Source organism: Cercospora beticola, chromosome 3 (assembly GCF_033473495.1).
Source record: "Cercospora beticola chromosome 3, complete sequence".
NCBI lineage: Eukaryota > Fungi > Ascomycota > Dothideomycetes > Mycosphaerellales > Mycosphaerellaceae > Cercospora > Cercospora beticola.
Window position 1 is genome coordinate 902,983 of NC_088937.1, and position 12,830 is coordinate 915,812.

Sequence of the window (12,830 nt, forward strand, 5' to 3'; positions counted from 1 at the left end):
GTTCATCTACCTCCAAACGGGCATCTTTAAGTTGAACAGCGCGGAGTGAGAGCTTTAGGGGAGAGTTAGAAGCGAGGGATGATAGAACAGGACCCAAAAGGGCAATAGAGCGAGCAGTCAATAGCGCCAGGCATCTCTATCTCTCTGGTCACGGTATCTTGGTCCACGTCTCAAAGTGTTCACGCTGATTTTGGGATGGCTCTTCATTCATGCATTAGTTTCGGCAGTCACAGTTTTGTTCGCGCTTTCCACTTGATGCGCGGTACTAGTGAAAGGCAGTGGGAAGCCGGCGCCATGATGGGTATCACGAAATCTGAGAAGCCTCAATCCGAGGCGCTTAGCAGGCAATACGTCTCACTCATTCAGCCAACAATATCTCACAACTTCCGTTCACATCTTCGTAAGAGGTTCTGAAATTCTTGATTCTATACAAAAGTTCCACACAACGCCTCGCTAAACGAATCACCAAAACAGAGGAAGGCTGTTCGCACTGTCCTGTTCATGTCCCTCCAGCCGCGCCCCCTCCGCCATTGCTGCTTCCCAATATCTTCGTATACGCATCCTCCACCTCTCTGCACACCTCCAACAAACTCACAATGATGATTTGATGCACCACATTCGGCAACCTCTCTCTGTGCAGACCAATCCACTCCAGCGGAGGTGTCGCTTCGCCCATATCTCTCAACTGCGGCGTCTCAATCACAGGAGGCTCGAGCGCATGATAATCATACTTCGACTGCGGCAAATTGATCTCTGCTGTGATCTTCTCCTGCTGCTGCCCCGAGACAAGACCAGTGGCCTCTTTGTTGTCGATGTTGGCCGACGCAGAATCCTCGCCACCCGAAGCAGAGATCTTGACTGCACTCTCCGGCAAGCTCTTTCCTAGACGAGAAGCCAAAGCGCGCGAGTGAGTCTCCCACATGCCTTTGATGAAGTTGATGCGGCTCAGATTCCACCCTACGTCAATTTTGCCATCGAATAAAGACTTGAAGATGTATTCGACATCGTTGCCTCGGGGTGTCTGCCATGTTTGCATACTGGCAATAACCTTTGGCACACGAAGAATGATGCCTCCTCTGGCATTGAGCGCGTTGTTGATCACTTCGTCCACGGTGATTTCCAATGCCTTCGGGACTGCGGTAACGCGCCGCGTCGAGGACAGCGCAACTTGTAGCTGACCAAGGGTCATACCCAGACCACTCGTGATCTGCTCCCTTTCCAGGCCAACGGCGAAACGTGCTTGGATGTTGTTCGCTTCCAATTTGAGCATTTGGCTGTCGAAGAACGTACCCGGGTACACTCCAAAGCAGATGGCGCCCATGGTCACGACAACATCTGTGTGCAAGCTGATTATCGACTTCTTCTGCTGCTTTTCTGCCACAGGGGAATCCGGAATCGTTGGTCCGAATCGTGTCGGCACTACGGTACTTTCTTTGCGAATGTGCTTCTCGATATCCTTCAGACTTTGCGTGTAAGCCGCCTGCTTCTCTTGGATGAGTCGATCAAAAGCTTGGTAAAGCCCAACAGCTTGAGCAGGGGTTGTCGATGTGCAGAAGATGTAGGCCTTGCCACAGTCTAGAACAGCAACGAGGCGGTCCGAACCACCGGCAGAATCGCGGACATTGTACATCAAAAAGTCGAAGTTCGCAATGTCGCCGAATGCGAATGCTTGGTAGTCAAAGGCAGCTTTTGCACGTAGGTTGCTGAATCCCGCAGACGCTTGTATGAGCGGCGTATTCCTGGCTGTCGATGCACTCTGCTCCGGCCATGTGATGGAGGTTCTCACGCCAAGTTTTTCGAGCTGGATCAGGCCACTCATACGACCGGTGCTATTGGCAGCCATTTCATCTAGACCGATGCACAGATTCTGCTCCCAGTCAGAAGATTTTTGCTGATTCGCCCATAGGTTGGTGATGGAGAAAGCGGTCTTCCCGATGCTTTGGCCCAAGTCTAGATCAACAGCAAGCTTAGTGATGTTGACTGTCGCGTTCCAGGGGAAAGCGGCTGCAGTTGCTATGCTGTGATACTTCTGGACAACGAACTGATCAGCGGCATGCGGTTGAGCTGCAGACGCAGACGCAGGATGTCCCGCCGCAGCTCCCGCGTTCCTGATCTCAGGAGGTATCCAGATCTCTCTGAAAAGAAGAAGGTCCTGGAACTGCTTGCCGTTTATCATGATTCTCGTCGGGTTGATATTCAGAACGGCCGAGATGCCAGGCGTGCCGCTGAGATGCTTGTTATTCATGACAGACACCACAATGGACTCCATGTCATAGCTAAAGGTAGGATCGCGCGAGTACATGTGCTTGACCTGTGCCTGTAATCCTGTGAGGACGGCCGACATGGCAAAGAAGTGACCATGCTCGTCTGAGTCAATAGTGTTCATTGTGATGTAGAAGTCTTCCAGCGATGCTTTCGCATCGACTTTGGCAATCGGCTGACAGCTCAACCCGAATTCTTGCTTCGCAACGCGGAGGCCCAGGTCAACTTTGGTCTGACCGAATAGCTTGGCGGGTGTTGTGGTAACGAGATCGCCGTAATCTTGTTCCTTCTGCGATGGTTTGCGCTCGACGTTTGATGGTGCACTGGCGAGTTCTGCAGCTCTCGTCTTTGCCCTCTCGTCCCTTTGCATCACATCCTTGATGCTGTCAGACACTTCGAGAATGAGTGGGACCACATTTGGAGCCAACATATTACTAGATGCTTCGATCATGAGCTCTCCGTTGACAGTTGGCTGGGGATGGCGGGCATTGTACTCCATCTTGAAGGCTATGCCTGGCGCGGTGAGGGTCGTGTGCATCAAAGCACCCTCAGCTGCAAATTGTCCGTACCTGCCATGTCTTGCTCCATGCTGCTGGGATGCAGCCGCAATGGAAGCCAGGCTGTTGTTGCGATTGGCTGAACCTTGCATGTATACGCGTGCGCCTGCAAAATCCGCCTCGACCAGCACCGACTGAATGCGCTTCGTATCAAACGGCATCTTACGCTGCGCGCCCGAAGCAGTTGGAGTGCTCTGCCATGTTGCCGTGCTTTGCTTAAACTTTTCGATTGCGACATCGATTGATCTTTGAGCAGCAGCAACAGGAAGCATGAATTTCGATTCTAGTCGCAGGTCGAGTGGCTTTCCAGTGGCTTTGAAGGCCATACTCCACGTCTTGCCCTGCTTCCAATATGCTACGCTGAAACCTATCTCGGGAAGCAGCGCAGAATTGAGTGCGCGACGCTGCTTGCTGGTTTCCACTTTGGCCAATTGCAGCTGCATATCGTGGATTGCGAGTCGAGCTCCGTAGTCGCCACGAGACGTGAAATTGATACTTGAGATGGAGAAGACCAAGTCCTCTACCCGAGACGATTGCTTAGGCGCATACTTCTTGTCCACGAGCCACGCTGCTTGGATGTCAGTTAGCTCGATCGTGGTGGCGATGGAGAGCAAGTCCTCGGGCGAGAAAGGTATCTCCTCTTCTTCTGTCCAGTCTTTCTTGCCACTGATCTTTTGAATCACGGTCTGCCGGCGTTGGTCCCTCACTTTCCGAAGGTATTCGACCTCTCTTGACAAGTCAAGGTGCCTGATTCGGTCCTGCAGATGATTGATCACGTCCACGATGGTGCAGGCTGTCTCTGGGAAGGCATTGATCGAAACGCCATTGCTGTGAACTTTCAATTCCCGATGCAAGGTGCCATCGTTCTTGACAGTATTGTTGAAGTGCACCCTTAACCCAAATGTGATATTGCCACAAGGCCGAATTTTGCCACGATCATTGATCTGCAGAGATGCGCCGATGTCCTGGATGTAAGCTCGAATTTCGGGGATGAAGGGATTCGCGTCCTTTGATGCCGTCTTGTTGGACGCAGTGGCATGTAGAGGACCAATCCCGAATTCCACCTCCGCTGTAGTCGCTCTTCCATGAGTCTTCGCAGATGGTGTCTTGGTAGAAACTCTGATGCCGAGCAACGCGAATCGGGCATCAAAGCTGATGCGTTGATCCTTGACTGGCCGATTTTGCGCCTCGCGTCGCTCGGGATATACTTGCGCCAGACGATTCTGGATGTCCTCGACGCCTGATTTGATCGCTGATATCACACTCTGTACCTCGTCTTGGTTGAGGACGCCAACAACACCTTGAACAGCACCGGCATCGACCTCGACTCTCTCAATTGTGGTTGAGACCGATATGGAAGTTTCAGATTTGCCTATTTCCAGACCAACATGCCCGTTGATTGGAGGCACATCAAGCAGGCCTTGCACATGTCGGTCGTCTCCAGAAGTGTTTACGAAGGCGTGATTCATGCGTCCAACGTCAAAATTGATGCCAAAAGTCTTGTCCTTGGTCAGACTCGGCGCGACTCTAATGCTGGCAGCAACTCCGTCAAGCTGGTATCCTAGCGCTTGCAAAAGTGAAACCTCAAGGTGCATGTTGCCTGCCAGCAACGCCACGTGTAGTTTGGGTGCCGAGCTCGAATTAGTTGTGCGAGAAGCGACTGTTGTACCGGTCGTGTGAGTAGTCAATTGCGAGTTGGGGCTCAACGGTGGCAGCTCTATTCGTGGTATAAGTGATTGTTGCGCCGTAGTCACAAGCCCTTGTATTTTTGTCACCTCATCAGCGATGATGGCATCAACGACATGCAATATGCCTGGGACTTGCTCGTCAACAGATATTCGCAGCTCTTCGTAAGCCATTGCGAGTGTGATCGTAGGCGGCATGTCGATGCCACTGGCAGCTTGCAGGTGGTCGATGTACAGACTGGGTGTCGTCAAGAGCGTCTGCCAAATTCGCGAAGATGGCCCGTGAACTTCCGTGATCGCCGTGTCCACATTGAGAATGACACTGGCACACTGTCCATACTGCTCGCTGGCTTGTGTCGTGCCGATGATGGACAACTTCATGCCATCGACACGGGACAGATGCCGCGCATTCGTGCTCCGAAGCGAAAGTACGCCCGTGTCAGTGGAGACAACGACGTGCATGTCGTGTCGCGCCAGGCTGTCTTCGAGTGCCTGTTGTGCAGTTCGTTTTCCGTGGCCTTTCAACTTGATCTCGGCTTCCTCGATCTGGTCCTTCAACGCCAAGACATCTTCTGCAACATTGAAAAGTGCCCAGTCGAGATTAAAGGCGATTGCATGCGCGTTCGCTTGCAACAAGGTACTGATTCGCTTGTTCTCATCCATGAGCATCAAGCCTTGAGGTTGAGTTGGCGGCGTGTTTTCTAGGCCAAGAGAAACATCCTCAAGCACAATATCGCTGTCTCGCGCATCACACTCGATGACGACCCTCAAAAGCTCCGAGCGAAATGTCAAAGTGACAGGTAGCAGCTCGTATGGTTCAATGTTCTTCTTCTCATCCGCACCGAACAGTGACTGGAATGCAGTAGTCTGATTGACGTAGGGAACATCCCAGTTGCGCCACTGCGTCCAGCTCTCTAACACCTTTCTGTGTGCGTCTTCGGGACAGTCGAGCTTGGTTGCTTTGCTCATTGCGTCTAGCTTCTGAACTTCCTCTTGGGGCAGATTGCGTAGTATATACCGAAATCTGCTTAAGATTTTCCAGCTGTCTGTGTTTCGGAAGTGACCAGGAAACGCCCGGAGAATGAAGAGCAAGCGAGCCATAAAAGGAGGGTCCCCCATCTCATCGCTGTTCTGGGTTGAAACATAGGTCAAGTAATGCAGACGCTTCGTGTTCGCCTCGATGGTGCTTGTGAACCTGTGCTCAATGTCTTTGACAATTGGTATCAACTTGAGAGCAAGTAAGGTAAGGTACTGAGCTTGAGCTCCCACAACCGTGGCGTTAGTATCGCGGAGGGAGACGTGAAAGGCCTGCGTGTCTGCAAGCGCGAGCCAGAGGAGCACATCGTCCAAGTTCAAGGAGACTGCTGGTTTCGAGAGTATGCCGTCTTGCACCTGACAAAGCGTCACATTGAGGCTGTTGAGAAGTGTATGTAATGATAGCTCTTGCTTTGGGTTCTGTCGTGAGGGTACGCTCCTGATACGCGTTACTAATTGGAGTGATTTAAGGTTGAGGTCGAGCTGGTCAGTGATGGCGTCGGTCTGCTCGCTTGTGAGAACGACGCGCATGTGTGCAGCCGCAAGAGCGCCTTGAATTTCCAGAACAGATTTGTTGCTAGTGCGTGCAGCCTGTTGGCTTTGAATAGCTCCCATGACGCTGATCTGGAAGGAGTCCATGATTTCTTCGGGACTTCGAGGCATGATTTTATCGACGAGCTTAGCAGCAGTCAAGGCTACATGTGGCTCAATGTATGCTCGAATACCTGGAACTACTGTGATCAGCACGCTGGTGTGCTCGGCATCATGGTCAGGATGTGACCCTTCAATGGCTGCTGAGTTCGTGGAAGCGCTAGAACTGGGCAGGGTCTCAGTCGCGGCCGAAGCAGTGAACAAGGGCACGCGTGTCTCGTCCAGGACAACTCCATCTAGCGGAAAGTATGGTTCTGAATATGGGCTCGAGAATGCCATCCTTGTAGATGGTACGCCAGGTTCTGCACGCTCAATCTCTCCTGGAGGTACGCTTGATCTTCTGGAAGACGGAGGGTCGGAGGAAGGTCGACTGCTTGGTTGGAATTCAACCGCCCCACCGAAATTGGTGTGTTCTGAAGAATCAACATTTCTGCTCTGCCGCTCTTTGCGCCTCGCTCGAGCCGTGCGACCACTTCCCACAGACCCCGATAACGAAGACAGTGACGATTTGGACAACAGAGATTTCCTTCCAGCAACACTGGCAGTCGATTTGATTGAACGCGGACGCTCGTTGTTACCTAGAGTGACAGGGGCAGGCATGATTGGGAACGGCGAGGCAGGTGGCTCAAAGGGTAATTCGTCCTCTGGATCAACAGCTGAATTAATTTCTGGCCGAATCAAGAACGGGACTCTGGATGTCCGTTGGTCGTGCAGCTTGAAATGAGCCTGTTGTCGCTTGGTTTCCAGTTCGAAGTGCGCCTTTCTTCCCACAATGTCGATGGCAACGCCAGACTGCAAGAATGCATAGGTTCTGACAGGTGATTTGCGTTGTGCTCCTGAACGGTGTCTTGAGGCACTGCGTGCATCGATACAGGCAAAAGTGATCAGTGGCGCTAGGACATTTACACGCTGAGAAAACGTCTTGCTTGCCCAGCCGGAAACATCGACCTTGACTGGATTCAAGTCGAGCACAAAGGCATCTTTGCCAACGCGCATCGACAGACGCACTGTGTCGGTCCGCACTTGGACGAAGCTGGCGTCGAGCGCAACAGCGGGCGAGACCACGGGCAGTGCATTCTCTGCGTCGTCGATGGCGAACATGATCGCGCGAGCTCCTAACGTCAGATCGCGGATGAATTGACTTGACAGCTCTCCCGTGAGCTTGCCGATGTCGATGTCCCATTGGCTCACATATGCGTCTTCGTTGGGAGGCAACCCGAAAGCACGATGGCCATTGAGGTCAACATGTGAACACCACAACTGCGTACTGGATTCGACCTCAACGGGCGAATTGTCGTCGTCCTCATCGGATGATGTTGATCCGGTCAAGAAGCTGATCGGTGACAGTTGCAGCCCCATGTCGAGATAGTAACTAACGATACGTAGATCGAGATCTGCTCGAGGCAACTCGATCCGCACGGATTCTGTGCACGAGTATAGATTAGTCGGCAAGAGAACTGTCGCCTGCTCTGCCACAATGCAGAGGATGACATCGAGCTCATTGATCGACGTTGGCTTTGGAAAACTAGCAGTCTTCGCATTAGCTTCCTGAAAGTCATCGCTGGCACCTTGGAACTCCTCGAGCGTTTTGAAATGCATGTAATCGCCAAAGTAGTTCTCCTTCACGTTCACCAGCTGGCGCACGAAGAAGCCGAATGCCTTCAAAGTCAACCCCGTACCGACCAAGTCCATACGCAATGCGTCAACGTTGCCGACCTTGGCTTCCTGGTTAGCTGTATACGAGCCATTGAGGGTAAGTCTCGGCAGTGTAGCCATGGTCTTGTCCTCCACGAATACACTGAACGTGCTTTTCGGTGGACTGAGCATTCGCATACTCATCTCAGTTGCCAGGACGTCAAAGGTAATGCGATTGGTTTTAGGTCGGTAATGCTTCATGGGAATTCCTAACACGGCGTGCATTTGGCCCTCAAGAGTAAGAAAGTCGTTCTTGTCGAAATCGGCTGGGTCGTTGATGATGTTGGCGTCATTGACATTAAGATACATTACAAAGTTGTTGAATTTCAGGTCCAGCTGGTAATTGTATGGGACGAAAGTATAGAATTCCGAGACAGCTCGAGAGCCCCAGTCATTGACAAGGTCGATGATGAGGAACAAATGATCTCGGAGAATGAAGAGTTCCATGTTGTTGATCACGACGGTGAATGGCCAGTCACGGAGAGTGTTCCACGTAATAGGTTGCGAGATATCGGCTTCCACGGTGACAGGCCCAGAGCGCCACAGCAGGCCATGATTGACACTGCTGTTCATTTCGAGGCTTTTGACATCGACATCGAGACTGTTGCGGTAGCCCTTGGCACGAGGGAACATATCCATAGTATAATTGACGACAGAATCCTTCGCCACGATGATATCCAGCCAAGCGAAGGGCCGAGCATCTACGGCTGCAGGTCCTTGTTTGCCTTTGCGTCGCCTAGCATGTCTTTTCCAGTTTTTATGACCGGATTTGCCGCCTTGGTTGGAAGCAGGATCTGTGGGCTTGCTCTTGTCGGCGCGACCTTTCCATTTTGAGTCTTTCGACTCTTCGCGGGTGGGAATGCGCAGTACCACTTCTTCCTCTACCGTAACCTTGATTTTCATGACAGTGGAAACCCGTAGCTCTCCCGGCTGGAGGGTCTTGGCCGGCGTGTTGTCCACAAAAGGAGCTGGGAAAAAGCTTTGCTGGATGTTCATGCGTTGCTGGTCCGCCCAAGGCCCGTATACTACGACGCCGCCACATACGCCAATATCCATGCCGTATTCGGGCGGTAGACTGCCGTTTATGTCGTCCTCGTACATAGAGCCTAACAGCGTATCGCTGTCCAAAGAGCCGTGTGGCACTGGGCCCGGCATGTCCCAGTAGAAGCGCATGGTCACTTTGTTCACGTCGACCAGTTGCGTGGCCTTTGCATACTCGACGTTCCGCCATTCTTCGTGCTCGTCCAGTCCATGATCATCGAGATATCTCCTCAGCCCATGCCATTGTCCTTTGCCAGGTAGTTGGTCTAACGGAGCAGGCACGTTCTGTCCCGATGCAGGGCTATCATTAAGAGAAGGGGCGCGTATTGACTGGTTAGACTTTGCTTTGCGTTTGAACATTGCACAAAATCTCGCCCATATGCTATGCGCCTTGTGCGCGCCCTTCTTTATGACTGGTTCGGGCTCGGAAGAGGCGCCGACTTGCTTGTCGCGAAGGACTCTCTGCGCGGCATCAAGTTGGTACTCCTTGAAATCTCGATTGGGCTTTAAAGAAACGTTGATCTGTTCTCCACTGAACTTGAACAACAGCTTCCACAGATCCAGAGGTCCTGCTCGGCCAGCATCTACTACTCCGCCGGCTTTCTCGGCTTTGGCCACGACGATATGCGTAGTATTCTGGTTCCCAATAGCAGCAGCAGCCCGTTTGCATTCGACTTTTATTGGAAAGATGCGGAGAAATGCTGGCAAGTCTGGTTTCTGCACCGGCTTCGTGCTAGAATTGGTCGCCAGCGTGGATGTCCTTTGAGGGGTCTCTCCGTGTTGCTCACCTGATTTCTCGTCGGTTTCTCCAGAGGATGAAGTTGGAGACTTGCCAAGGTTCTGCTTTTCTTGACCTTCTGCTGTGGCCTGCTTTGCTTTCGCTACGGTAGCCTCGACAATGTTGTCATAGAAGGGACTTCGATTGTAGATGAAGGCCTCCACGCCAGACACCTTGACCGAGATACGACATGGAAGCTCCTTTCTGGGCTTGACGCCCGCCTGTTCTTCTTTGCCAATGCTCCTGCTTCTTGCGCGACCTTTCTCGTTCTCGCTGTCCTTGGCCTGGCCATCTGTGGAGGACGCGCTTGCAGATCGTGGTCTGCCTTTGGCAGTGGAAGCATCGTCCAGAAACACCTCCGCGTCCTGCACCACGCGCAACCAATACCTCCAGGTGATGTGGCCTTCGTAGACGTATAGGGTAATGTTATGGGCATGATAGCGGATGTTCTTAAAGAACAGGCGGCCGCCCAACAGACTGATCTGCAGCGAGGAGATGTCGATGTGGGCCTTGTAGTAGCGCCATGTGTAGACGCGGATGATGTACGAGACAATGGTCGCGAACAGGCGATTGAAGTAGAAGAGGAAGAAAAGGCCGAGGATGGCGGAGACCAGCAGTTCAACCAGGAAGACCCAATTGGACTGACCCGTGTCGGACAGAGGTTGCGCCTGCAGCTGGTTCGCCATGGCGCGCGGGAGTCGTCGACGAGCGGTAGAGTGGGCGCCTCATGGTGTTCGCATGTCCCGTGGCCCTCTATTCGGCCATACAGTCTGGCAAGTGCGTGTGCGAGCGGTCCAACCCGAAGCGGAGCAGTGAATACGGCAATCGGCGAGGAGTGAAGTGATCAAGTGCAGTGCATGAGTGAACAGGGAATGGCGTCGACGTCGGAGCTCTCCAGCGAAACTTGAAGCTTGATGCTCCTCTCGCGACCAACAACAGTCCACTTTTCGCAACCTCCAAACGGTCGTCCGGACGGGGCGCTGATGACCACGACACGATGCGCTTCAACGAGGCAGACACCGATCTGCTGAAAACGTGGACCGTAGCCAAACTCGAGCATGTCAGCGACGCCGACGCCGATGTACTCGCCGACTATGTGCTCGCCTTGGTCACCACCGACGAGCCCGAAGCGATCGCGAAGGCAAACTGCATCGAGAATCTGCAGGACTTTCTCAACGACAAGACCGAAGCATTTGTCCATGAGCTGTTCGCCGCCATTGCTACAAAGTCCTACGACCCATCTCGCCCTCCGCCGAAACCATCGAAACCGACTCATCAACCACCGCGACGCGCGAGCATCGATCCGCCGCTGCAAGTCTTCAACCCGGGCGTAAAGCGAGGCTATCACGACTGGGATCGGGATGAGAACCAGACACAGCATCAACAGACTGACCGCCCCAACAAGCATGCTCGCCGCGGTGCTGGCGCGGGACGCGGAGGACGAGGTGCTGGGCGAAACAACTACCCACAGCCGCCTGTGCCACCGGCTGGCATGCCGCAGTTCGACCCGACCAACCCCATGGCATCTTTCATGGCCATGGCTGCTGCCATGGGCATGCTGCCACCCGGTATGCCTGCACCGTCTGTGTATGGACAACAGCCTGCTCAGGAACGCTGCCTAGACTTTGATACCAAGGGCTTCTGCACAAGAGGCGCAAAGTGCCCGTATGATCATGGCAGCGATGCCTACGTCGTACCCGACGACCACAATGCGGGGGGATTCGATACTGGCAACGAGCTATTCACTGCACACAATGGCACTAGCACGAAGCAGAAGAGCCCAGCTTCTAAGAGAGGCAAGGGTCGGGGACGACGCGCCGAATTCTCTCTGCAAGGCCCAACCCACGACTCGACTGTCACAACGATCGTTGTTGAGCAAATTCCAAAGGAACAGTTTGACGAGCAGAGCGTGCGCGACTTCTTCTCAGAATTCGGCACCATCGAGGAGGTGACCATGATGCCATACAAGCGCTTGGCCATTGTCAGATACGACAGCCACGAAGCCGCAAGCGCTGCCTATAACAGCCCGAAAGCTGTCTTCTCCAACAGATTCGTCAAGGTGTATTGGTTCAAATCACCTGAGAGCTTGCCTCAGCCCATGTCACATGAAATGGACGGCGACACAGAAATGCAGGATGAAACTCCTGAGATCGACATTGAGGAAGTTCGGAAGCGGCAGGAGGAAGCTCAGCAGCGGCATGAGGAGAAGCAAAAGCTGATCGAAGAAGCACGAAAGAATAGGCAAGAAGTCGACGCCAAGTTGCAAGAGCTGGAGACCAAAAAGCTAGAGATCGCCAACGAGCTTGCCAAGAAACAAGGCAAACCAGTCGTATCTGAGCGGACGCTTCAAATGAGAGAACAGCTGGCCAAGCTGGAGGCCGAAGCGCGCACGTTGGGCATTGATCCTGAGGCCGTTCCTATCGACTCGACCTGGTCAACGCCGCAATATCACGCACCCGGGAGAGGTGGCTACAGAGGTCGTGGCCGCGGCCGAGGCGCGTATCGCGGGGGTTGGTCAGGTGTCGGCAGGGGTGGTGCTGTCAAACGTCTGGACAACCGGCCCAAGACTGTCCTTGTTGTCTTCAAGAATGGAACGTACGACACACACGAAGGAGCCTTGCGCTCCTGGTTTCTGTTCAACGCAGCAGAGAATGCGTTGCTCAATCGACACCACGACAAACAAGACGCGGCCTTGGTCACTTTCGAGCAGCGTTATCAAGGTGAAATTTTCATGGACGCGACACGCAAGACTGACTTTCCCTTGCATGGTCAAGTCGAGTTGTCGTGGCACACGGGACCAATTCCAAGCAACGGCTCGCATGATACTGACATGAAGATCGAAGAGCCTTCCGGTACTGCGGAGGCACAGCACGACGATCCACCCAAGGTCGAGGACTACGATGTGGCACATGAGGAAGATCGCTGGGGCTGAGCAAAGCTCTCTGCTCGTCTTGAACCTCGCCATAAACATTATCGTTACATGACAAGCCTCGAACAGCCGCCCAGGTGGAGTTCGGCTCACTCGAACTGTGCCGCTGTGGCGCAGCAGAGCCTTGGCCCTGACATCAGTAGGATCCTTCGAAGGATTTGAGACACGTCCACCAATGGGTGGGTGCACTTCTTGTA

At 53.3% G+C, this 12,830-nt stretch overlaps 2 protein-coding genes across 2 annotated transcripts; one reads left to right on the plus strand and one right to left on the minus strand.

Annotated features, from left to right (window-relative positions):
* Positions 1 to 499: 499 nt before the first annotated feature.
* On the minus strand, positions 500 to 10,390 carry RHO25_004335 (uncharacterized protein; the record flags this gene model as incomplete). The annotated part of the gene is made up of 1 exon (XM_023595257.2): positions 500 to 10,390. One exon carries the CDS (start codon positions 10,388 to 10,390, stop codon positions 500 to 502), a length of 9,891 nt encoding a protein of 3,296 aa, XP_023457809.1.
* Positions 10,391 to 10,701: 311 nt separating this feature from the next.
* Positions 10,702 to 12,636, plus strand: RHO25_004336 (uncharacterized protein; the record flags this gene model as incomplete). Its single annotated transcript, XM_023595258.2, has 1 exon — positions 10,702 to 12,636. One exon carries the CDS (start codon positions 10,702 to 10,704, stop codon positions 12,634 to 12,636), a length of 1,935 nt encoding a protein of 644 aa, XP_023457808.1.
* Between the last annotated feature and the right edge of the window lie 194 nt (positions 12,637 to 12,830).